General features: G+C 33.2%; 2 protein-coding genes across 2 annotated transcripts in view; one reads left to right on the plus strand and one right to left on the minus strand.

The window, feature by feature from the left end:
* Window positions 1–27,873, minus strand: part of LOC142353219 (uncharacterized) — a 511,758-nt gene that overhangs the window by 266,040 nt on the left and 217,845 nt on the right. The gene's annotated exons all lie outside the window — the stretch shown is intronic.
* LOC142352985 (uncharacterized) overlaps window positions 3,991–27,873 on the plus strand; it is a 54,623-nt gene continuing 30,740 nt past the window's right edge. The window contains exon 1 of the mRNA XM_075405152.1: window positions 3,991–4,092. Coding sequence (XP_075261267.1) covers window positions 4,053–4,092 — 40 coding nt within the window. The 5' untranslated portion in view covers window positions 3,991–4,052. The remainder of the gene's footprint in view (window positions 4,093–27,873) is intronic.

The following is a 27,873-nucleotide window of genomic DNA, read 5'->3' on the forward strand; positions in this document are numbered from 1 at the left end:
TATGCAAACATCTGATTTGCAAGATACATAGGCTGTGTAAGGAAATAGTGAGAGCTTTACTTGTGTCAGAGAAAGAGAAAAAAATTATTTATTCATTATATAAATGTTACATGACAAGGTAAACTCAATTTAAGGTTAAAACGACTAAACGGCTATTATAGCGCTCCTATTTTTACGACTCGAAGAGGAGTATTGGAGAAGTCCTTTTTTTAAAATCAATTTTATTGGAGTGTTTTTTGAAGCGGGAATTGAAACGCGTGAAAAAATTTGGAGTGATTTTGGCGCTGAACAACAGTGAAGTGCGGAGCGAAAAGAGAGTGGTTTTTGTTCATACCGCTGTTTTTGAGAGAGCGAGAAATTGATGTGTGAAAAAACTTTCTCTAAGCGAGCGAATTTTTTTTGTTCACGTGCGGCATTTTAAAGCAGTTTTTTTCATTTATTTTGGTTAAGAGGTTTGCTTATGATTTTGTTTTAATTTTCGGCTGGTTTCGGTAGTGGTTTGAAGGTTTCTGGAAATTAATATGAATTTTATGTCGGATGTTTTAAATGTACTTTGCTGATTTTCGGGCTAATTTTTGCGTTTTTTTGACGATTATTTTTTACTGTCTCAAATGGGTATTGAAGAAACCCCTTCTACTTGGGCATTTTTATGATAACAATTGGTTACAGTTTTGTGGGTAAGAATCATTTTTTTGTTGAGAAATATGACAAAAAATTGCGAAAATTGGAACTTTTTTTCTTAATTTTTTGCAGTTTTTCGTTTTTTTTTTGTTTTTAGCTAAGTTTCTTTGCCTCTTATGACTTGCCTATTGTTTTGCGAGAATCTGGATACCCTATTGCATGAAGGGAATTTTTCTTTGGATTTATATGTTTTTGAGATATTAAAAAATTTAGTAACATTTTCCAGTTTTTCAGTGAAAATTGTTTTTAAGAGCTTTTTTTCATAATTTTAGCCTAAAGTATTTTTCAAAAATCACATAAGTGGTTTTTGTAAGTAATAGTTGTTTTGATGAGGTCAAATCGGCAGAGATAATTTCGGGATCTCAATTTATAACAAAATTTGATCAGATTTTTTATCATATTTTAACAGATTTGATTTTATTGTTTTTACTTTTTTGTTTCAAGACTTTGTTTCAAGATAACCATAAATTAGTGAAGGCACGTTTTGTTTGATGAGTAGTTGGATGGCGTTTAAGTGGATTTTCACTTCGAGTCGTTTCCGGAATTCTTGCGGCTATGTTTTTTTAATCAATTTTATTGGAGTGATTTTTGAAGCGGGAAATGAAACGCGTGAAACTATTTGGAGTGATTTTGGCGCTGAACAAAAGTGAAGAGCGGAGCGAAAAGAGGGTGGTTTTTGTTCATACCGCTGTTTTTGAGAGAGCGAGAAATTGATGTGTGAAAAAATTTTCTCTAAGCGAGCGATTTTTTTTGTTCACGTGCGGCATTGTAAAGCAGTTTTTTTCATTTATTTTGGTTAAGAGGTTTGCTTATGATTTTGTTTTAATTTTCGGCTGGTTTCGGTACTGGTTTGAAGGTTTCTGGAAATTAATATGAATTTTATGATAAGTCGGATATTTTTAATGTATTTTGCTGATTTTCGGGATAATTTTTGCGTTTTTTTGACGATTATTTTGTTTTCCTGTCTCAAATGGGTATTGAAGAAACCCCTTCTACTTGGGCAATTTTATGATAACAATTGGTTACAGTTTTGTGGGTAAGAATCGTTTTTTTTGTTGAGAAGTATGACAAAAAATGGCGAAAATTGGAATCATTTTTCTTAATTTTTGCAGTTTTTCGTTTTTTGTTTTTAGCTAAGTTTCTTTCCTATTATGACTTGCCTATTGTTTTGTGAGAATCGGGATACCCTAGTGGCTGAAGGGACTTTTTCTTTGGATTAATATGTTTTTGAAATATTAAAAAATTTAGTAACATTTTCCAGTTTTTCAGTGAAAGTTGTTTGAGATTTTTTTCATAATTTTAGCCTAAGGTATTTTTCAAAAATCACATAAGTGGTTTTTGTAAGTAATAGCTGTTTTGATGAGGTTAAATTGGCAGAGATAATTTTTTCGGGATCTCAATTTATAACAAAATTTGATCAGATTTTTTATCATATTTTAACAGATTTGATTTTATTGTTTTTACTTTTTTGTTTCAAGACTGTTTTTGAGAGAGCGAGAAATGGATGTGTGAAAAAATTTACTCCAAGCGAGCGGAATTTTTTTGTTCAAGTGCGGCTTTTAAAAGCAGATTTTTTTGCAACTTTTGATGGCTATGAGGATTGATTATGATATTGTATTAGTTTCAGGCTTGTTTTGATAGGATTGAAGGTTTCAAGTAGTTAATTTGATTGTTAATGCTAATTTGGAGGTTTTTTTTTATCAGTTTTTCTGATTTTTAGACGAAATTTAATGATTTTTTACCTGTTTTTTTTACTGCTTTAAATGGGATTTGAATAGAGGCTTGTTACTTAAGGAATCTTCAGATACCAATTAATTAAAGTTTTTGTTGGTGTAAATCATTTTTTTCTGAGGAAGAATGTCACAAAAATTGAGAAATTTTAAACCATTTTTATTATTTTTTTTGCAGTTTTTCTTTTTTTAATCTTAGACAAGTTTCTTACCCACCCTATTATGACTTGCCCATGTTGTGCGAGCTTCTCATTGCTCTAATTGCAAAGGAACTTTTTTCGGCGTTATGTTTCTTGTTCTATTAAAAAACTCATTAAGTTTTTAGAGTTTTTTCAATTTGTTTTTGAATGCCCTTTCTTTTTTTCCTTATTTTTTTTATGGTATTTGTGGAGGTTTAGGGTTCACAATAGTTGCTCCAGTTGCTTAGTAATAAGAATGGATAATGAGTATGAGTCGTTTCCGGAATTCTTCCGGCTATGTTTTTTTTACTTCGTCGAACAATAAAATGTTTCGCTTCACCTCATTTTGCCGCTTTTTCAACATTTTGCGTGAAATCTTTTTGACTTCTCTAGGCTATCTCCTCTCTGCTCTCATTCTGCTAAAATTGATTTTGAACATCAGTTGCTCAGCAAAGCAATTCAAAATGAACAGAGTCAGTATAAAAATTTGAAGTCAGAAATAGAAACGGGATAAACGCATAAAGTCCAATTTTAGATGCCCGCTATTTGAACGTCGTTCCTATAAATATTAGTTACCTCTCTCTAATGCTTATTTGTATTGATAGTAGCCTCTGTAGCCTCTCTCTAGGCAACAGAAGTATGTTCAACTACGAAATGCTATCAAAATAAATCGGACTTAAAAAATGTTTTTGTACAAAAATCTTTTTTTTTCAATGTCTATTCTTTCAATCCCAATCATGCTTATTGGAATCAACGGCGGCTATTTTCAGGCAATCTGCCGGGTATGTTTAAGAATATTGCAAAAGAAATCATTTTGCGGTGAGGAAAACAAATTTGTAATTTAACAGAAAAATTTTAACACAAACATAAATAGCACGAGAGACGGCACTAGGGATGTGAAGTGGAGAATGAATAGAACTATAAGAATTTGACAAAGAATAATAAAAAATCACTAAATTTAACCAATTTGATGCTCATCAAAGTTTAACCATGTACCAAACAGCGCTGCCTCTTTCCGAAATCGTATCCAGTTATGACGTCATAATTCATAATCGAAACCTATTTAATCAATATCTTATAGAAACAGGCATGATCTTGCTAAAAACATTAGAAATTTCGTTTTACTGGGAAATCCTGTCGACGTAAGACGCTCTTTGCTGTATCGAAAAAAAGTTGAGCTTTAAGTTGTAAATTACTTTTTCGAGTTACCGATCGCACTTAGAGATACTGCTAACATAAGTCATAATGATACCAGTTTAGTAGAAGGTAAGATAATTGGTCAAGCAAAGCTTCCCTTTAAAGATCTCGTGAATTTGTTGTTCCGTGAGACATCTATAGTCGTTTCTATAGTAACCGCTTGCTTTTGTGTCTCAGAGGAATTGGTTTAGTTTGTCCATGTATATTAAATTTGACTTTTTATTGCTTGTCGCAAAAGTAATTTAATGTTTTTGTGTTTCAGGACATGTCAAGAGACGATTATTTTCCCCAGCTAAATGATGAGGGTAAGTGAAACTACACAACTTGACGCAATTTCTTAACCAGCTCAAATTAAATTTTATCTTGAATATACTCCACCTGTCTCTGAAAATCAACAACGACGTTCGAACATGGTGTTCTGACCACGCTCAATGACATTTTTGAGTTAATTATCTACCCAATGAGGAGATAGAAAGCTTTCAAAAATTCATATACTCTTTGAAAATTATTTGTGTATCAATTTAGAATAAGACCTTAAAGCTCAAACAAATTAATTAGTAAATCATTAGAGAGCCGATGATACCTGCGTTTACTAAGGAGAGTAAGAGACAAGACAAACAACTAACTCAAACAGAAAACAGCAAGCATTGCTTAAGACCAAAACCTAATGAAAAAGTCAAAAAGCATCAGGTAAAAACTAAAATAAACCAAATGAATTCAATTTCCAAATGACCAGAAATGATATGAGACGTGTTTTTTTGGAGAATAAATAAAACGCAGACCAAAAACAAAAGAGCAAAGGTAAAAAAATACGTTTATATGCTTTGAAAACAATCATGTTCAAAGCCAATTGGACTTATCCAGAAGTCGTTATCCAGAATGTCTTACGACTACAAAAAGAACAAAATACAGCCAAAAATTAGTTTTGTAATGAATTGGTATCGAAGCCTATAAAATCAATCTATCCACTAAAAAAGTTGAACAGAGTCATGTTTTCATTCTTTTAAAGTCATTATTGTGAAATGTTATTTTACGTTTAGGTTGTAATCGGACAAGACAGAAAAGGAGAACCTCAAAAATGGAAAATGTCCAATGAATTGAAAAAAAAACTTATGAATACTCATAGTATCAACACCAGAAAACAATTATAAATGAGCCGTCTATTTCACTTGAAAGCAAATGCGGCCTCCTTTCGTTGAGGCAACGCTAAAGGTGGCATAAATAACGTTAAATAAGACAAATCTCCGAAAAATAATACTTTTAATACCAGTTTTTTAAAACCATAACCATAAGCTTCCAACTTAAAATTAATAACCAAATTAACTTTAACACTTTTTAGGAAGTCAATTTGACATGTCTTTAGGCAGACTATATCAAAAGACTACAAAATGTTTTTAAGCCAAAAAACATAGCATTTCTTCGAAATTATTTATCATGTATTTTTACTGGTCTTCATTTGCACGTAAATTTGAACTGCCATTTGTTGAGTTTTGATGTGGGGTAATTCTGTCTGGTCTATGCCTAACATAGAAAATCAAAAGGCAAAAAAAGTTAAGTTGGCTCCCCGTTATAATTCGAACGTATTTGAATTGTAAATTCCACAACTAGACCAGAACAGGTCTTGTTTTTGCTGATTCTCCATTTAACTATTTTTTTGCCGAAATAACTCATTTGACCAAAAAAGTCAAAATATCAAAAATAAGTTTTGGATGCTTATCGAGATATAATATCTATAACCCGTCATGTTTCAATTGAAAGCATTAGATATTTTCCTTTTAGTGCTTCAGATACAAAATTATACATTTGATAACTTAGACGCAGTCATAAGATCACCAGAAGAACATCAAATTATGGCAAAACTCTAGATTTCTTTACAAATTACTCAAAAAATTAGTAACGAATTTTTTCGGAGTCATAAAAACCACGAGCTTTGCTCAGAGAACTCTATGTTTTTATTTCCTCCTTTTATTTGATGCTTGAAATGAAAACAGACTTGCCTGCAGTTGGGATGAAAAATGGAAAATAATTTAATAAAGTAAAGACCGAAAATTCAACTCGAACCCTTTCCATTGGAAAAATCAAGGATGAGGCAAAAGCTGGTATGCTTGTGCGGCTTAAAAACTCAACTGTTCCCAAAAAAATTGGTAATAGTTTTTTCGGTCAACGAAAACTTTAAAGGAAAATTCTATGATGTATCTTCTATAAAAATTGATTCAAATTAGCGAATGACGTCTAAAATGTTAATTGCAGAGCCCTTTTTCAGGAACTGGAGGTAGAAAAAGCTCTTATCTGAGTAAACGATAATTGTGTCATCAGTTTTTGTCTCCACTGCTGGACATAGTGGACCGAAGTAGCATATTTGAAGTCATTTTTTTAAATAAATGCAAAATTTTCAAAATGAGCCAAACCTTTAACGACATTTCATCAACTCTTTTCTATCTTTAAACCTGAAACAATAAGACCGTCGTTAACAATTTTGTCACTTTTTTAGCAGAAATTGGTCCAATTTTACGAAAAATGTGATCACAACAACTGAATTTGGGCTAAAGTTCACAAAATGTTAAACCTATGTTGCTCCTCGAAAAAAGGGAAATGCAGTAAAAATCTTATGATGAAAATCTCTACGATTGACAAGCTTTCTACTGATACCATTCACTTCTGTACGATAAATATACCGATCGGCGAAAATTGACTGAACGAAAAACCCATTTGAGCATGTAGTCCCCCTCCATTAAAGTGGGTCGGAACAACTGTAGTCGTGAATTAAATCTGTTTATCTTTTCTAAAGCGTAGAGGAATGGATCAATAGTTTTACCAATCATAGACTGAGTTGATTATTTCATTAATTGTCCTACGTTCTTTAAGAAAAATTGTAAGAAATATATACCACATTCGACTTCTTTTGCGACAAATATTGACTTTTGCTACACTTTGTTAATCAACAAATATATTATCATAAAGTTCAAAGCTATCTGTGCCTAGAAGTCAACTTGGAAAAAAGTCAGAACCGTCTGTAAAAAGTAATTGGTATATAAATTTCGATAATTTCGAACCTACTTTCAACTACTTTGGAATTAATCCATCATCTAGTTGGCTGAACCGCCTGCCGCTTTTCGATAAAATAAAAATTTTCTACAAAACAGAAGGTGGAGTGAAAAAGCGAGATTTTTTGAGTTGTATTCTTTTGCTCACATGAGGCAGTTTGACATTGATTTCTACTGCTTTATTAAAAGCCGCACAGAGATAGCTGGGGCTATTATTGGCCTTCTCTTGGTTATTTTTTATTTCGTCGTCGCGATTTTTGTTACGACCATATGACGTCACAACCACTTCAAATCTGCTTTTTGTTCATTCGTTCATGCAATTTCAACTGAAGTGTGTGTGTGTGACGTCATTTTTCGCTCTTAGTCGAGCGAGTTTTTTGTTAATTCTCGTGATTAAATTTTGGGTCAGACTTGACTTACCACACTTTCAAAAATGACTTCCTCACTTGAAACTGACTTTTTTTACTTTAATTTGTTTTTACTTTATGTACTTTAATGCACTTTGTCAGGAACTGGAGTTAGAAATAGCTCTTATCTGAGTAAACGATAATTGTGTCATCAGTTTCTATGTCTCCACTGCTGGACATAGTGGACCCAAGTAGCATATTTGAAGTCATTTTTTCGAAATAAATGCAAAATTTTCAAAATGAGCCAAACCTGTAACGACATTTCATCAACTCTTTTCTATCTTTAAACCTGAAACAATAAGACCGTCGTTAACAATTTTGTCACTTTTTTAGCAGAAATTGGTCCAATTTTACGAAAAATGTGATCACAACAACTGAATTTAGGCTAAAGTTCACAAAATTTTAAACCTATGTTGCACCTCGAAAAAAGGGAAATGCAAAAGAAATCTTATGTTGAAAATCTACGATTGACAAGCTTTCGACTGATACCATTCACTTCTGTACGATAAATATACCGATAGGCGAAAATTGACAACGAAAAACCCATTTGAGCATTTAGTCCCCCTCCATTAAAGTGGGTCGGAACAACTGTAGTCGTGAATTAAATCTGTTTGTCATTTCTAAGGCGTAGAGGAATGGATCAATAGTTTTACCAATCATAGACTGAGTTGATTATTTCATTAATTGTCCTACGTTCAAAAAAATTGTTAGAAATATATACCATATTCGACTTTTTTGCGACAAATATTGACTTTTGCTACTCTTTGTTAATCAACAAATATATTATCATCTTAAAGTTCAAAGCTATCTTTGCCTAGAAGTCAACTTGGAAAAAAAAGAACCGTCTTTAAAAAGTAATTGGTATATAAATTTCGACAATTTCGAATCTACTTTCAACTACTTCGGAACTAATTCATCATCTAGTTGGCTGAACCGCCTGCCGCTTTTCGATAAAATAAACAATTGCTACGAATCGGGTGGAATGAGAAAGCGCAATTTTTCAAGTCGTATTTTTTTTATCTCACATGAGGCATTTTGACATTGATTTCTACTGCTTTATTAATAGCCGCACAGCGATAGCTGGGGCTATTATTGGCCTTTTCTTGGTTATTTTTTATTTCGTCGTCGCGATTTTTGTTACGACCATCTGACGTCACAACCACTTCAAATCTTTTTTTTGTTCATTCGTTCATGCAATTTCAACTGAAGTGTGTGTGACGTCATTTTTTGCTCTTAGTCGAGCAAGTTTTTGTGAATTCTGGTGATTAAATTTTTGATCAGACTGGACTTACCTCACTTTCAAAAATGACTTCCTCACTTTGAAACTGACTTTTTTTTACTTTAATTTGTTTTTACTTTATGTACTTTAATGCACTTTGTCAGGAACTGGAGTTAGAAATAGCTCTTATCTGAGTAAATGATAATTGTGTCATCAGTTTCTATGTCTCCACTGCTGGACTTAGTGGACTGAAGTAGCATATTTGAAGTCATTTTTTTGAAATAAATGCAAAATTTTCAAAATGAGCCAAACCTTTAACGACATTTCATCAACTCTTTTCTATCTTTAAACCTGAAACAATAGGACCGTCGTTAACAATTTTGTCACTTTTTTTCGCAGAAATTGGTCCAATTTTACGAAAAATGTGATCACAACAACTGAATTTAGGCTAAAGTTCACAAAATTTTAAACCTATGTTGCACCTCGAAAAAAGGGAAATGCAAAAGAAATCTTATGTTGAAAATCTACGATTGACAAGCTTTCGACTGATACCATTCACTTCTGTACGATAAATATACCGATCGGCGAAATTTGACAACGAAAAACCCATTTGAGCATTTAGTCCCCCTCCATTAAAGTGGGTCGGAACAACTGTAGTCGTGAATTAAATCTGTTTGTCATTTCTAAGGCGTAGAGGAATGGATCAATAGTTTTACCAATCATAGACTGAGTTGATTATTTCATTAATTGTCCTACGTTCAAAAAAATTGTTAGAAATATATACCATATTCGACTTTTTTGCGACAAATATTGACTTTTGCTACACTTTGTTAATCAACAAATATATTATCACCTTAAAGTTCAAAGCTATCTTTGCCTAGAAGTCAACTTGGAAAAAAAAGAACCGTCTTTAAAAAGTAATTGGTATATAAATTTCGACAATTTCGAATCTACTTTCAACTACTTCGGAACTAATTCATCATCTAGTTGGCTGAACCGCCTGCCGCTTTTCGATAAAATAAACAATTGCTACGAAACGGTTGGAATGAGAAAGCGCAATTTTTCAAGTCGTATTTTTTTTATCTCACATGAGGCATTTTGACATTGATTTCTACTGCTTTATTAATAGCCGCACAGCGATAGCTGGGGCTATTATTGGCCTTCTCTTGGTTATTTTTTATTTCGTCGTCGCGATTTTTGTTACGACCATATGACGTCACAACCACTTCAAATCTTTTTTTTGTTCATTCGTTCATGCAATTTCAACTGAAGTGTGTGTGACGTCATTTTTTGCTCTTAGTCGAGCAAGTTTTTGTGAATTCTCGTGATCAAATTTTTGATCAGACTGGACTTACCTCACTTTCAAAAATGACTTCCTCACTTTGAAACTGACTTTTTTTTTACTTTAATTTGTTTTTACTTTATGTACTTTAATGCACTTTGTCAGGAACTGGAGTTAGAAATAGCTCTTATCTGAGTAAATGATAATTGTGTCATCAGTTTCTATGTCTCCACTGCTGGACTTAGTGGACTGAAGTAGCATATTTGAAGTCATTTTTTTGAAATAAATGCAAAATTTTCAAAATGAGCCAAACCTTTAACGACATTTCATCAACTCTTTTCTATCTTTAAACCTGAAACAATAAGACCGTCGTTAACAATTTTGTCACTTTTTTTCGCAGAAATTGGTCCAATTTTACTGAAAATGTGATCACAATAGCGGAATATAGGCTAAAGTTCACAAAATTTTAAACTTATGTTGCTCCTCGAAAAAAGCGAAATGAAAAAAAATCTTATGATGAAAATCTACGATTGACAAGCTTTCTACTGATACCATTCACTTCTGTACGATAAATATACCGATCGGCGAAAATTGACTGAGCGAAAAACCCATTTGAGCATGTCCCCCTCCATTAAAGTGGGTCCGAACAACTGTAGTCGTGAATTAAATCTGTTTATCATTTCTAAAGCGTAGAGGATTGGATCAATTGTTTTACCAATCATAGACTGAGTTGATTATTTCATTAATTGTCCTACCATCAAAAAAAATTGTTAGAAATATATACCATATTCGACTTTTCTGCGACAAATATTGACTTTTGCTACACTTTGTTAATCAACAAATATATTATCATCTTAAATTTCAAAGCTATCTGTGCGTAGAAGTCAACTTGGAAAAAAAGAACCGTCTTTAAAAAGTAATTGGTATATAAATTTCGACAATTTTGAATCTACTTTCAACTACTTCGGAACTAATTCATCATCTAGTTGGCTGAACCGCCTGCCGCTTTTCGATAAAATAAACAATTGCTACGAAACGGGTGGAATGAGAAAGCGCGATTTTTCAAGTCGTATTTTTTTTTATCTCACATGAGGCATTTTGACATTGATTTCTACTGCTTTATTAATAGCCGCACAGCGATAGCTGGGGCTATTATTGGCCTTCTCTTGGTTATTTTCTGTTTCGTCGTCGCGATTTTTGTTACGACCATATGACGTCACAACCACTTCAAATCTTCTTTTTGTTCATTCGTTCATGCAATTTCAACTGAAGTGTGTGTGTGACGTCATTTTTTGCTCTTAGTCGAGCAAGTTTTTTTGAATTCTCGTGATTAAATTTTTGATCAGACTGGACTTACCTCACTTTCAAAAATGACTTCCTCACTTTGAAACTGACTTTTTTTACTTTAATTTGTTTTTACTTTATGTACTTTAATGCACTTTGTCAGGAACTGGAGTTAAAAATAGCTCTTATCTGAGTAAATGATAATTGTGTCATCAGTTTCTATGTCTCCACTGCTGGACTTAGTGGACTGAAGTAGCATATTTGAAGTCATTTTTTTGAAATAAATGCAAAATTTTCAAAATGAGCCAAACGTTTAACATTTCATCAACTCTTCTATCTTTAAACCTGAAACAATAAGACCGTCGTTAACAATTTTGTCACTTTTTTTAGCAGAAATTGGTCCAATTTTACGAAAAATGTGATCACAAACACTGAATTTAGGCTAAAGTTCACAAAATTTTAAACCTATGTTGCACCTCGAAAAAAGGGAAATGCCAAAGAAATCTTATGTTGAAAATCTACGATTGACAAGCTTTCTACTGATACCATTCACTTCTGTACGATAAATATACCGATCGGCGAAAATTGACTGAGCGAAAAACCCATTTGAGCATGTCTCCCTCCATTAAAGTGGGTCGGAACAACTGTAGTCGTGAATTAAATCTGTTTATCATTTCTAAAGCGTAGAGGATTGGATCAATAGTTTTACCAATCATAGACTGAGTTGATTATTTCATTAATTGTCCTACCTTCAAAAAAAAATTGTTAGAAATATATACCATATTCGACTTTTTTGCGACAAATATTGACTTTTGCTACACTTTGTTAATCAACAAATATATTATCATCTTAAAGTTCAAAGCTATCTGTGCCTAGAAGTCAACTTGGAAAAAAAAGAACCGTCTTTAAAAAGTAATTGGTATATAAATTTCGACAATTTTGAATCTACTTTCAACTACTTCGGAACTAATTCATCATCTAGTTGGCTGAACCGCCTGCCGCTTTTCGATAAAATAAACAATTGCTACGAAACGGGTGGAATGAGAAAGCGCGATTTTTCAAGTCGTATTTTTTTTATCTCACATGAGGCATTTTGACATTGATTTCTACTGCTTTATTAATAGCCGCACAGCGATAGCTGGGGCTATTATTGGCCTTCTCTTGGTTATTTTCTGTTTCGTCGTCGCGATTTTTGTTACGACCATATGACGTCACAACCACTTCAAATCTTCTTTTTGTTCATTCGTTCATGCAATTTCAACTGAAGTGTGTGTGTGACGTCATTTTTTGCTCTTAGTCGAGCAAGTTTTTTTGAATTCTCGTGATTAAATTTTTGATCAGACTGGACTTACCTCACTTTCAAAAATGACTTCCTCACTTTGAAACTGACTTTTTTTACTTTAATTTGTTTTTACTTTATGTACTTTAATGCACTTTGTCAGGAACTGGAGTTAAAAATAGCTCTTATCTGAGTAAATGATAATTGTGTCATCAGTTTCTATGTCTCCACTGCTGGACTTAGTGGACTGAAGTAGCATATTTGAAGTCATTTTTTTGAAATAAATGCAAAATTTTCAAAATGAGCCAAACGTTTAACATTTCATCAACTCTTCTATCTTTAAACCTGAAACAATAAGACCGTCGTTAACAATTTTGTCACTTTTTTTTAGCAGAAATTGGTCCAATTTTACGAAAAATGTGATCACAACAACTGAATTTAGGCTAAAGTTCACAAAATTTTAAACCTATGTTGCACCTCGAAAAAAGGGAAATGCCAAAGAAATCTTATGTTGAAAATCTACGATTGACAAGCTTTCTACTGATACCATTCACTTCTGTACGATAAATATACCGATCGGCGAAAATTGACTGAGCGAAAAACCCATTTGAGCATGTCTCCCTCCATTAAAGTGGGTCGGAACAACTGTAGTCGTGAATTAAATCTGTTTATCATTTCTAAAGCGTAGAGGATTGGATCAATAGTTTTACCAATCATAGACTGAGTTGATTATTTCATTAATTGTCCTACCTTCAAAAAAAAATTGTTAGAAATATATACCATATTCGACGACTTTTTTGCGACAAATATTGACTTTTGCTACACTTTGTTAATCAACAAATATATTATCATCTTAAAGTTCAAAGCTATCTGTGCCTAGAAGTCAACTTGGAAAAAAAAGAACCGTCTTTAAAAAGTAATTGGTATATAAATTTCGACAATTTTGAATCTACTTTCAACTACTTCGGAACTAATTCATCATCTAGTTGGCTGAACCGCCTGCCGCTTTTCGATAAAATAAACAATTGCTACGAAACGGGTGGAATGAGAAAGCGCGATTTTTCAAGTCGTATTTTTTTTATCTCACATGAGGCATTTTGACATTGATTTCTACTGCTTTATTAATAGCCGCACAGCGATAGCTGGGGCTATTATTGGCCTTCTCTTGGTTATTTTCTGTTTCGTCGTCGCGATTTTTGTTACGACCATATGACGTCACAACCACTTCAAATCTTCTTTTTGTTCATTCGTTCATGCAATTTCAACTGAAGTGTGTGTGTGACGTCATTTTTTGCTCTTAGTCGAGCAAGTTTTTGTGAATTCTCGTGATTAAATTTTTGATCAGACTGGACTTACCTCACTTTCAAAAATGACTTCCTCACTTTGAAACTGACTTTTTTTACTTTAATTTGTTTTTACTTTATGTACTTTAATGCACTTTGTCAGGAACTGGAGTTAAAAATAGCTCTTATCTGAGTAAATGATAATTGTGTCATCAGTTTCTATGTCTCCACTGCTGGACTTAGTGGACTGAAGTAGCATATTTGAAGTCATTTTTTTGAAATAAATGCAAAATTTTCAAAATGAGCCAAACGTTTAACATTTCATCAACTCTTCTATCTTTAAACCTGAAACAATAAGACCGTCGTTAACAATTTTGTCACTTTTTTTAGCAGAAATTGGTCCAATTTTACGGAAAATGTGATCACAATAGCGGAATTGAGGCTAAAGGTCACAAAATTTTAAACTTATGTTGCTCCTCGAAAAAAGGGAAATGCAGTAAAAATCTTATGATGAAAATCTACGATTGACAAGCTTTCTACTGATACCAGTCACTTCTGTACGATAAATATACCGATCGGCGAAAATTGACTGAACGAAAAACCCATTTGAGCATGTAGTCCCCCTCCATTAAAGTGGTTCGGAACAACTGTAGTCGTGAATTAAATTATTTTATCATTTCTAAAGCGTAGAGGAATGGATAAATAGTTTTACCAATCATAGACTGAGTTGATTATTTCATTAATTGTCCTACGTTCTTTAAAAAAAATTGTAAGAAATATATACCACATTCGACTTCTTTTGCGACAAATATTGACTTTTGCTACACTTTGTTAATCAACAAATATATTATCATCTTAAAGTTCAAATCTATCTGTGCCTAGAAGTCAACTTGGAAAAAATCAGAACCGTCTGTAAAAAGTAATTGGTATATAAATTTCGACAATTTCGAATCTACTTTCAACTACTTCGGAATTAATTCATCATCTAGTTGTTTCAACCGCCTGCCGCTTTTCGATAAAATAAACAATTGCTACGAAACAGGTGAAGTGAAAAAGCGCGATTTTTTAAGTTGTATTTTTTTTATCTCACATGAGGCGTTTTGACATTGGTTTCTACTGCTTTATTAATAGCCGCACAGCGATAGCTGGGGCTATTATTGGCCTTCTCTTATTTTTTGTTTCGTCTTCGCGATTTTTGTTACGACCATATGACGTCACAACCACTTCAAATCTTCTTTTTGTTCATTCGTTCATGCAATTTCAACTGAAGTGTGTGTGACGTCATTTTTTGCTCTTAGTCGAGCAAGTTTTTGTGAATTCTGGTGATTAAATTTTTGATCAGACTGGACTTACCTCACTTTCAAAAATGACTTCCTCACTTTGAAACTGACTTTTTTTTACTTTAATTTGTTTTTACTTTATGTACTTTAATGCACTTTGTCAGGAACTGGAGTTAAAAATAGCTCTTATCTGAGTAAATGATAATTGTGTCATCAGTTTCTATGTCTCCACTGCTGGACTTAGTGGACTGAAGTAGCATATTTGAAGTCATTTTTTTGAAATAAATGCAAAATTTTCAAAATGAGCCAAACGTTTAACATTTCATCAACTCTTCTATCTTTAAACCTGAAACAATAAGACCGTCGTTAACAATTTTGTCACTTTTTTTTAGCAGAAATTGGTCCAATTTTACGAAAAATGTGATCACAACAACTGAATTTAGGCTAAAGTTCACAAAATTTTAAACCTATGTTGCACCTCGAAAAAAGGGAAATGCCAAAGAAATCTTATGTTGAAAATCTACGATTGACAAGCTTTCTACTGATACCATTCACTTCTGTACGATAAATATACCGATCGGCGAAAATTGACTGAGCGAAAAACCCATTTGAGCATGTCTCCCTCCATTAAAGTGGGTCGGAACAACTGTAGTCGTGAATTAAATCTGTTTATCATTTCTAAAGCGTAGAGGAATGGATCAATAGTTTTACCAATCATAGACTGAGTTGATTATTTCATTAATTGTCCTACGTTCCTTAAAAAAAATTGTAAGAAATATATACCACATTCGACTTCTTTTGCGACAAATATTGACTTTTGCTACACTTTGTTAATCAACAAATATATTATCATCTTAAAGTTCAAATCTATCTGTGCCTAGAAGTCAACTTGGAAAAAATCAGAACCGTCTGTAAAAAGTAATTGGTATATAAATTTCGACAATTTCGAATCTACTTTCAACTACTTCGGAATTAATTCATCATCTAGTTGTTTCAACCGCCTGCCGCTTTTCGATAAAATAAACAATTGCTACGAAACAGGTGAAGTGAAAAAGCGCGATTTTTTAAGTTGTATTTTTTTTTATCTCACATGAGGCGTTTTGACATTGGTTTCTACTGCTTTATTAATAGCCGCACAGCGATAGCTGGGGCTATTATTGGCCTTCTCTTATTTTTTGTTTCGTCTTTGCGATTTTTGTTACGACCATATGACGTCACAACCACTTCAAATCTTCTTTTTGTTCATTCGTTCATGCAATTTCAACTGAAGTGTGTGTGTGACGTCATTTTTTGCTCTTAGTCGAGCAAGTTTTTTTGAATTCTCGTGATTAAATTTTTGATCAGACTGGACTTACCTCACTTTCAAAAATGACTTCCTCACTTTGAAACTGACTTTTTTTACTTTAATTTGTTTTTACTTTATGTACTTTAATGCACTTTGTCAGGAACTGGAGTTAAAAATAGCTCTTATCTGAGTAAATGATAATTGTGTCATCAGTTTCTATGTCTCCACTGCTGGACTTAGTGGACTGAAGTAGCATATTTGAAGTCATTTTTTTTAAATAAATGCAAAATTTTCAAAATGAGCCAAACGTTTAACATTTCATCAACTCTTCTATCTTTAAACCTGAAACAATAAGACCGTCGTTAACAATTTTGTCACTTTTTTTAGCAGAAATTGGTCCAATTTTACGGAAAATGTGATCACAATAGCGGAATATAGGCTAAAGTTCACAAAATTTTGAACTTATGTTGCTCCTCGAAAAAAGCGAAATGAAAAAAAAAAATCTTATGATGAAAATCTACGATTGACAAGCTTTCTACTGATACCATTCACTTCTGTACGATAAATATACCGATCGGCGAAAATTGACTGAACGAAAAACCCATTTGAGCATGTCCCCCTCCATTAAAGTGGGTCGGAACAACTGTAGTCGTGAGTTAAATCTGTTTATCATTTCTAAAGCGTAGAGGAATGGATCAATAGTTTTACCAATCATAGACTGAGTTGATTATTTCATTAATTGTCCTACCTTCAAAAAAAAATTGTTAGAAATATATACCATATTCGACTTTTTTGCGACAAATATTGACTTTTGCTACACTTTGTTAATCAACAAATATATTATCATCTTAAAGTTCAAAGCTATCTTTGCCTAGAAGTCAACTTGGAAAAAAAAGAACCGTCTTTAAAAAGTAATTGGTATATAAATTTCGACAATTTCGAATCTACTTTCAACTACTTCGGAACTAATTCATCATCTAGTTGGCTGAACCGCCTGCCGCTTTTCGATAAAATAAACAATTGCCACGAAACGGGTGGAGTGAAAAAGCGCGATTTTTTAAGTCGTATTTTTTTTATCTCACATGTGGCATTTGGACATTGATTTCTACTGCTTTATTAATAGCCGCACAGCGATAGCTGGGGCTATTATTGGCCTTCTCTTGGTTATTTTTTATTTCGTCGTCGCGATTTTTGTTACGACCATATGACGTCACAACCACTTCAAATCTTCTTTTTGTTCATTCGTTCATGCAATTTCAACTGAAGTGTGTGTGTGTGAAGTCATTTTTCGCTCTTAGTCGAGCGAGTTTTTTGTTAATTCTGGTGGTTAAATTTTTGGTCAGACTGGACTTACCTCACTTTCAAAAATGACTTCCTCACTTTGAAACTGACTTTTTTACTTTAATTTGCTTTTACTTTATGTAATTTAATGCACTTTGTCAGGAACTGGAGGTAGAAATAGTTCTTATCTGAGGAAACGATAATTGTGTCATCAGTTTCTATGTCTCCACTGCTGGACTTAGTGGACTGAAGTAGCATATTTGAAGTCATTTTTTTGAAATAAATGCAAAATTTTCATAAATGAGCCAAACCTTTAACATTTCATCAACTCTTTTCTATCTTTAAACCTGAAACAATAAGACCGTCGTTAACAATTTTGTCACTTTTTTTAGCAGAAATTGGTCCAATTTTACGGAAAATGTGATCACAATAGCGGAATTTAGGCTAAAGTTACTAAATTTTAAACTTATGTTGCTCCTCGAAAAAAGCGAAATGAAAAAAAATCTTATGATGAAAATCTACGATTGACAAGCTTTTTACTGATACCATTCACTTCTGTACGATAAATATACCGATCGGCGAAAATTGACGGAACGAAAAACCCATTTGAGCATGTAGTCCCCCTCCATTAAAGTGGGTCGGAACAACTGTATTCGTGAATTAAATCTGTTTATCATTTCTAAAGCGTAGAGGAATGGATCAATAGTTTTACCAATCATAGACTGAGTTGATTATTTCATTAATTGTCCTACGTTCTTAAAAAAATTGTAAGAAGTATATAACATATTCGACTTTTTTTGCGACCAATATTGACTTTTTCGACACTTTGTGAATCAACAAATATATTATCTTAAAGTTCAAAGCTATCTGTGCCTAGAAGTCAACTTGGAAAAAAAAGAACCGTCTTTAAAAAGTAATTGGTATATAAATTTCGACAATTTCGAATCTACTTTCAACTACTTCGGAATTAATTCATCATCTAGTTGTTTCAACCGCCTGCCGCTTTTCGATAAAATAAACAATTGCTACGAAACAGGTGAAGTGAAAAAGCGCTATTTTTTAAGTTGTATTTTTTTATCTCACATGAGGCATTTTTACATTGATTTCTACTGCTTTTTAATAGCCGCACAGCGATAGCTGGGGCTATTATTGGCCTTCTCTTGGCTATTTTTGTTTCGTCGTCGCCATTTTTGTTACGACCATATGACGTCACAACCACTTCAAATCTTCTTTTTGTTCATTCGTTCATGCAATTTCAACTGAAGTGTGTGTGTGTGACGTCATTTTTCGCTCTTAGTCGAGCGAGTTTTTGTTAATTCTCGTGATTAAATTTTTGATCAGACTGGACTTACCTCACTTTCAAAAATGACTTCCTGACTTTGAAACTGACTTTTTTTACTTTAATTTGCTTTTACTTTATGTACTTTAATTCACTTTGTCAGGAACTGGAGGTAGAAATAGCTCTTATCTGAGTAAACGATAATTGTGTAATCAGTTTCTATGTCTCCACTGCTGGACTTAGTGGACTGAATCAGCATATTTGAAGTCAATTTTTTGAAATAAATGCAAAATTTTCAAAATGAGCCGAACCTTAAACATTTCATCAACTCTTTTCTATCTTTAAACCTGAAACAATAAGACCGTCGTTAACAATTTTGTCACTTTTTTAGCAGAAATTGGTCCAATTTTACGGAAAATGTGATCACAATAGCGGAATTTAGGCTAAAGTTCACAAAATTTTAAACTTATGTTGCTCCTCGAAAAAAGCGAAATGAAAAAAAATCTTATGATGAAAATCTACGATTGACAAGCTTTCTACTGATACCATTCACTTCTGTACGATAAATATACCGATCGGCGAGAATTGATTGAACGAAAAACCCATTTGAGCTTGTAGTCCCCCTCCATTAAAGTGGGTCGGAACAACTGTATTCGTGAATTAAATCTGTTTATCATTTCTAAAGCGTAGAGGAATGGATCAATAGTTTTACCAATCATAGACTGAGTTGATTATTTCATTAATTGTCCTACCTTCAAAAAAAAATTGTTAGAAATATATACCATATTCGACTTTTTTGCGACAAATATTGACTTTTGCTACACTTTGTTAATCAACAAATATATTATCATCTTAAAGTTCAAAGCTATCTGTGCCTAGAAGTCAACTTGAAAAAAGAGCCGTCTTTAAAAATAATTGGTATATAAATTTCGACAATTTCGAATCTACTTTCAACTACTTCGGAATTAATTCATCATCTAGTTGTTTCAACCGCCTGCCGCTTTTCGATAAAATAAACAATTGCTACGAAACGGGTAGAGTGAAAAAGAGCGATTTTTTAAGTCGTATTTTTTTTATCTCACGTGAGGCATTTTGACATTGATTTCTACTGCTTTATTAATAGCCGCACAGCGATAGCTGGGGCTATTATTTGCCTTCTCTTGGTTATTTTTTATTTCGTTGTCGCGATTTTTGTTACGACCATATGACGTCACAACCACTTCAAATCTTCTTTTTGTTCATTCGTTCATGCAATTTCAACTGAAGTGTGTGTGTGTGACGTCATTTTTCGCTCTTAGTCGAGCGAGTTTTTGTTAATTCTCGTGATTAAATTTTTGATCAGACTGGACTTACCTCACTTTCAAAAATGACTTCCTCACTTTGAAACTGACTTTTTTTACTTTAATTTGCTTTTACTTTATGTACTTTAATTCACTTTGTCAGGAACTGGAGGTAGAAATAGCTCTTATCTGAGAAAACGATAATTGTGTAATCAGTTTCTATGTCTCCACTGCTGGACTTAGTGGACTGAATCAGCATATTTGAAGTCATTTTTTTGAAATAAATGCAAAATTTTCAAAATGAGCCGAACCTTAAACATTTCATCAACTCTTTTCTATCTTTAAACCTGAAACAATAAGACCGTCGTTAACAATTTTGTCACTTTTTTAGCAGAAATTGGTCCAATTTTACGGAAAATGTGATCACAATAGCGGAATTTAGGCTGAAGTTCACAAAATTTTAAACTTATGTTGCTCCTCGAAAAAAAGCGAAATGAAAAAAAATCTTATGATGAAAATCTACGATTGACAAGCTTTCTACTGATACCATTCACTTCTGTACGATAAATATACCGATCGGCGAAAATTGACTGAACGAAAAACCCATTTGAGCATGTAGTCCCCCTCCATTAAAGTGGGTCGGAACAACTGTATTCGTGAATTAAATCTGTTTATCATTTCTAAAGCGTAGAGGAATGGATCAATAGTTTTACCAATCATAGACTGAGTTGATTATTTCATTAATTGTCCTACGTTCTTAAAAAAAATTGTAAGAAATATATAACTTATTCGACTTTTTTTTGCGACAAATATTTACTTTTTCGACACTTTGTGAATCAAGAAATATATTATCTTAAAGTTCAAAGCTATCTGTGCCTAGAAGTCAACTTGAAAAAAGAGCCGTCTTTAAAAATAATTGGTATATAAATTTCGACAATTTCGAATCTACTTTCAACTACTTCGGAATTAATTCATCATCTAGTTGTTTCAACCGCCTGCCGCTTTTCGATAAAATAAACAATTGCTACGAAACGGGTAGAGTGAAAAAGAGCGATTTTTTAAGTCGTATTTTTTTTATCTCACGTGAGGCATTTTGACATTGATTTCTACTGCTTTATTAATAGCCGCACAGCGATAGCTGGGGCTATTATTTGCCTTCTCTTGGTTATTTTTTATTTCGTTGTCGCGATTTTTGTTACGACCATATGACGTCACAACCACTTCAAATCTTCTTTTTGTTCATTCGTTCATGCAATTTCAACTGAAGTGTGTGTGTGACGTCATTTTTCGCTCTTAGTCGAGCGAGTTTTTTGTTAATTCTGGTAGTTATATTTTTGGTCAGACTGGACTTACCTCACTTTCAAAAATGACTTCCTCACTTTGACTTTTTTTACTTTAATTTGTTTTTACTTAATGTACTTTAATGCACTTTGTCAGGAACTGGAGGTAGAAATAGCTCTTATCTGAGTAAACGATAATTGTGTCATCAGTTTCTATGTCTCCGCTGCTGGACATAGTGGACCGAAGTAGCATATTTGAAGTCATTTTTTTGAAATAAATGCAAAATTTTCAAAATGAGCCAAACCTTTAACGACATTTAATCAACTCTTTTCTATCGTTAAACCTGAAACAATAAGACCGTCGGTAACAATTTTGTCACTTTTTTAGCAGAAATTGGTCCAATTTTACGAAAAATGTGATCACAAGAACAATTTAGGCTAAAGTGCACAAAATTTTAAACTTATGTTTCTCCTCGAAAAAAGCGAAATGAAAAAAAATCTTATGATGAAAATCTTTGATTGACAAGATTTCTACTGATACCATTCACTTCTGTACGATAAAAATACCGATCGTCGAAAATTGACTGAACGAAAAACCCGTTTGAGCATGTAGTCCCCCTCCATTAAAGTGGTTCGGAACAACTGTAGTCGTGAATTAAATCTGTTTAACATTTCTAAAGGGTAGAGGAATGGATCAATATTTTTACCAATCACAGACTGAGTTGATTTTTTCATTAATTGTCCTACGTTCTTAAAAAAATTGTAAGAAATATATACCATATTCGACTTTTTTTGCGACAAATATTGACTTTTTCGACACTTTGTGAATCAAGAAAAATATTATCTTAAATTTCAAAGCTATCTGTGCCTAGAAGTCAACTTTGAAAAAAAAGAACCGTCTTTAAAAAGTAATTGGTATATAAATTTCGACAATTTCGAACCTGGTTTCAACTACTTCGGAATTAGTTCATCATCTAGTTGGCAGAACCGCCTGCCGCTTTTCGATAAAATAAACAATTGCTACGAAACGGGTGCGAGTGAAAAAGCGCGATTTTTTAAGTCGTATTTTTTTATCTCACATAAGGCATTTTGACATTGGTTTCTACTGCTTTATTAATAGCCGGACAGCGATAGCTGGGGCTATTATTGGCCTTCTCTTATTTTTTATTTCGTCGTCGCGATTTTACGACCATATGACGTCACAACCACTTCAAATCTTCTTTTTGTTCATTCGTTCATGCAATTTTGAACTGAAGTGTGTGTGTGACGTCATTTTTCGCTCTCAGTCGAGCGAGTTTTTGTTAATTCTGGTGATTAATTTTTTGGTCAGACTGGACTTACCTCACTTTCAAAAATGACTTCCTCACTTTGAAACTGACTTTTTTTACTTTAATTTGTTTTTACTTAATGTACTTTAATGCACTTTGTCAGGAACTGGAGGTAGAAATAGCTCTTATCTGAGTAAACGATAATTGTGTCATCAGTTTCTATGTCTCCACTGCTGGACATAGTGAACCGAAGTAGCATATTTGAAGTCATTTTTTAAATAAATGCAAAATTTTCAAAATGAGCCAAACCTTTAACGACATCTAATCAACTCTTTTCTATCGTTAAACCTGAATCAATAAGACCGTCGGTAACAATTTTGTCACTTTTTTAGCAGAAATTGGTCCAATTTTACGAAAAATGTGATCACAAGAACAAGTTAGGCTAAAGTTCACAAAATTTTAAACTTATGTTGCTCCTCGAAAAAAGCGAAATGAAAAAAAAATCTTCGATTGACAAGCTTTCTACTGATACCATTCACTTCTGTACGATAAATATACCGATCGGCGAAAATTGACTGAACGAAAAACCCATTTGAGCATGTAGTCCCCCTCCATTAAAGTGGGTCGGAACAACTGTATTCGTGAATTAAATCTGTTTATCATTTCTAAAGCGTAGAGGAATGGATCAATAGTTTTACCAATCATAGACTGAGTTGATTATTTCATTAATTGTCCTACGTTCTTAAAAAAAATTGTAAGAAATATATAACTTATTCGACTTTTTTTTGCGACAAATATTTACTTTTTCGACACTTTGTGAATCAAGAAAAATATTATCTTAAATTTCAAAGCTATCTGTGCCTAGAAGTCAACTTGGAAAAAAAGAACCGTCTTTAAAAAGTAATTGGTATATAAATTTCGACAATTTCGAACCTGGTTTCAACTACTTCGGAATTAGTTCATCATCTAGTTGGCAGAACCGCCTGCCGCTTTTCGATAAAATAAACAATTGCTACGAAACGGGTGCGAGTGAAAAAGCGCGATTTTTTAAGTCGTATTTTTTTATCTCACATAAGGCATTTTGACATTGGTTTCTACTGCTTTATTAATAGCCGGACAGCGATAGCTGGGGCTATTATTGGCCTTCTCTTATTTTTTATTTCGTCGTCGCGATTTTACGACCATATGACGTCACAACCACTTCAAATCTTCTTTTTGTTCATTCGTTCATGCAATTTCAACTGAAGTGTGTGTGTGACGTCATTTTTCGCTCTCAGTCGAGCGAGTTTTTGTTAATTCTGGTGATTAATTTTTTGGTCAGACTGGACTTACCTAACTTTCAAAAATGACTTCCTCACTTTGAAACTGACTTTTTTTACTTTAATTTGTTTTTACTTAATGTACTTTAATGCACTTTGTCAGGAACTGGAGGTAGAAATAGCTCTTATCTGAGTAAACGATAATTGTGTCATCAGTTTCTATGTCTCCACTGCTGGACATAGTGAACCGAAGTAGCATATTTGAAGTCATTTTTTAAATAAATGCAAAATTTTCAAAATGAGCCAAACCTTTAACGACATCTAATCAACTCTTTTCTATCGTTAAACCTGAAACAATAAGACCGTCGGTAACAATTTTGTCACTTTTTTAGCAGAAATTGGTCCAATTTTACGAAAAATGTGATCACAAGAACAAGTTAGGCTAAAGTTCACAAAATTTTAAACTTATGTTGCTCCTCGAAAAAAGCGAAATGAAAAAAAAATCTACGATTGACAAGCTTTCTACTGATACCATTCACTTCTGTACGATAATTATACCGATCGGCGAAAATTGACTGAGCGAAAAACCCATTTGAGCATGTCCCCCTCCATTAAAGTGGTTCGGAACAACTGTAGTCGTGAATTAAATCTGTTTAACATTTCTAAAGGGTAGAGGAATGTATCAATATTTTTTACCAATCAAAGACTGAGTTGATTATTTCATTAATTGTCCTACGTTCTTAAAAAAATTGTAAGAAATATATACCATATTCGACTTTTTTTGCGACAAATATTGACTTTTTCGACACTTTGTGAATCAAGAAAAATATTATCTTAAATTTCAAAGCTATCTGTGCCTAGAAGTCAACTTGGAAAAAAAGAACCGTCTTTAAAAAGTAATTGGTATATAAATTTCGACAATTTCGAACCTGGTTTCAACTACTTCGGAATTAGTTCATCATCTAGTTGGCAGAACCGCCTGCCGCTTTTCGATAAAATAAACAATTGCTACGAAACGGGTGCGAGTGAAAAAGCGCGATTTTTTAAGTCGTATTTTTTTATCTCACATAAGGCATTTTGACATTGGTTTCTACTGCTTTATTAATAGCCGGACAGCGATAGCTGGGGCTATTATTGGCCTTCTCTTATTTTTTATTTCGTCGTCGCGATTTTACGACCATATGACGTCACAACCACTTCAAATCTTCTTTTTGTACATTCGTTCATGCAATTTCAACTGAAGTGTGTGTGTGACGTCATTTTTCGCTCTCAGTCGAGCGAGTTTTTGTTAATTCTGGTGATTAATTTTTTGGTCAGACTGGACTTACCTAACTTTCAAAAATGACTTCCTCACTTTGAAACTGACTTTTTTTACTTTAATTTGTTTTTACTTAATGTACTTTAATGCACTTTGTCAGGAACTGGAGGTAGAAATAGCTCTTATCTGAGTAAACGATAATTGTGTCATCAGTTTCTATGTCTCCACTGCTGGACATAGTGAACCGAAGTAGCATATTTGAAGTCATTTTTTAAATAAATGCAAAATTTTCAAAATGAGCCAAACCTTTAACGACATCTAATCAACTCTTTTCTATCGTTAAACCTGAAACAATAAGACCGTCGGTAACAATTTTGTCACTTTTTTAGCAGAAATTGGTCCAATTTTACGAAAAATGTGATCACAAGAACAAGTTAGGCTAAAGTTCACAAAATTTTAAACTTATGTTGCTCCTCGAAAAAAGCGAAATGAAAAAAAAATCTACGATTGACAAGCTTTCTACTGATACCATTCACTTCTGTACGATAAATATACCGATCGGCGAAAATTGACTGAACGAAAAACCCATTTGAGCATGTAGTCCCCCTCCATTAAAGTGGTTCGGAACAACTGTAGTCGTGAATTAAATCTGTTTAACATTTCTAAAGGGTAGAGGAATGTATCAATATTTTTTACCAATCAAAGACTGAGTTGATTATTTCATTAATTGTCCTACGTTCTTAAAAAAATTGTAAGAAATATATACCATATTCGACCTTTTTGGCGACAAATATTGACTTTTTCGACACTTTGTGAATCAACAAATATATTATAATCTTAAAGTTCAAAGCTATCTGTGCCTAGAAGTCAACTTGGAAAAAAAAGAACCGTCTTTAAAAAGTAATTGGTATATAAATTTCGACAATTTCGAACCTGGTTTCAACTACTTCGGAATTAGTTCATCATCTAGTTGGCAGAACCGCCTGCCGCTTTTCGATAAAATAAACAATTGCTACGAAACGGGTGCGAGTGAAAAAGCGCGATTTTTTAAGTCGTATTTTTTTATCTCACATAAGGCATTTTGACATTGGTTTCTACTGCTTTATTAATAGCCGGACAGCGATAGCTGGGGCTATTATTGGCCTTCTCTTATTTTTTATTTCGTCGTCGCGATTTTACGACCATATGACGTCACAACCACTTCAAATCTTCTTTTTGTTCATTCGTTCATGCAATTTTGAACTGAAGTGTGTGTGTGACGTCATTTTTCGCTCTCAGTCGAGCGAGTTTTTGTTAATTCTGGTGATTAATTTTTTGGTCAGACTGGACTTACCTCACTTTCAAAAATGACTTCCTCACTTTGAAACTGACTTTTTTTACTTTAATTTGTTTTTACTTAATGTACTTTAATGCACTTTGTCAGGAACTGGAGGTAGAAATAGCTCTTATCTGAGTAAACGATAATTGTGTCATCAGTTTCTATGTCTCCACTGCTGGACATAGTGAACCGAAGTAGCATATTTGAAGTCATTTTTTAAATAAATGCAAAATTTTCAAAATGAGCCAAACCTTTAACGACATCTAATCAACTCTTTTCTATCGTTAAACCTGAATCAATAAGACCGTCGGTAACAATTTTGTCACTTTTTTTAGCAGAAATTGGTCCAATTTTACGAAAAATGTGATCACAAGAACAAGTTAGGCTAAAGTTCACAAAATTTTAAACTTATGTTGCTCCTCGAAAAAAGCGAAATGAAAAAAAAATCTTCGATTGACAAGCTTTCTACTGATACCATTCACTTCTGTACGATAAATATACCGATCGGCGAAAATTGACTGAACGAAAAACCCATTTGAGCATGTAGTCCCCCTCCATTAAAGTGGGTCGGAACAACTGTATTCGTGAATTAAATCTGTTTATCATTTCTAAAGCGTAGAGGAATGGATCAATAGTTTTACCAATCATAGACTGAGTTGATTATTTCATTAATTGTCCTACGTTCTTAAAAAAAATTGTAAGAAATATATAACTTATTCGACTTTTTTTTGCGACAAATATTTACTTTTTCGACACTTTGTGAATCAAGAAAAATATTATCTTAAATTTCAAAGCTATCTGTGCCTAGAAGTCAACTTGGAAAAAAAGAACCGTCTTTAAAAAGTAATTGGTATATAAATTTCGACAATTTCGAACCTGGTTTCAACTACTTCGGAATTAGTTCATCATCTAGTTGGCAGAACCGCCTGCCGCTTTTCGATAAAATAAACAATTGCTACGAAACGGGTGCGAGTGAAAAAGCGCGATTTTTTAAGTCGTATTTTTTTATCTCACATAAGGCATTTTGACATTGGTTTCTACTGCTTTATTAATAGCCGGACAGCGATAGCTGGGGCTATTATTGGCCTTCTCTTATTTTTTATTTCGTCGTCGCGATTTTACGACCATATGACGTCACAACCACTTCAAATCTTCTTTTTGTTCATTCGTTCATGCAATTTCAACTGAAGTGTGTGTGTGACGTCATTTTTCGCTCTCAGTCGAGCGAGTTTTTGTTAATTCTGGTGATTAATTTTTTGGTCAGACTGGACTTACCTAACTTTCAAAAATGACTTCCTCACTTTGAAACTGACTTTTTTTACTTTAATTTGTTTTTACTTAATGTACTTTAATGCACTTTGTCAGGAACTGGAGGTAGAAATAGCTCTTATCTGAGTAAACGATAATTGTGTCATCAGTTTCTATGTCTCCACTGCTGGACATAGTGAACCGAAGTAGCATATTTGAAGTCATTTTTTAAATAAATGCAAAATTTTCAAA

The sequence above is a fragment of the Convolutriloba macropyga genome, chromosome 14 (genome assembly GCF_964194025.1).
Source record: "Convolutriloba macropyga chromosome 14, txConMacr16.3, whole genome shotgun sequence".
Classification (NCBI taxonomy): Eukaryota; Metazoa; Xenacoelomorpha; order Acoela; family Convolutidae; genus Convolutriloba; species Convolutriloba macropyga.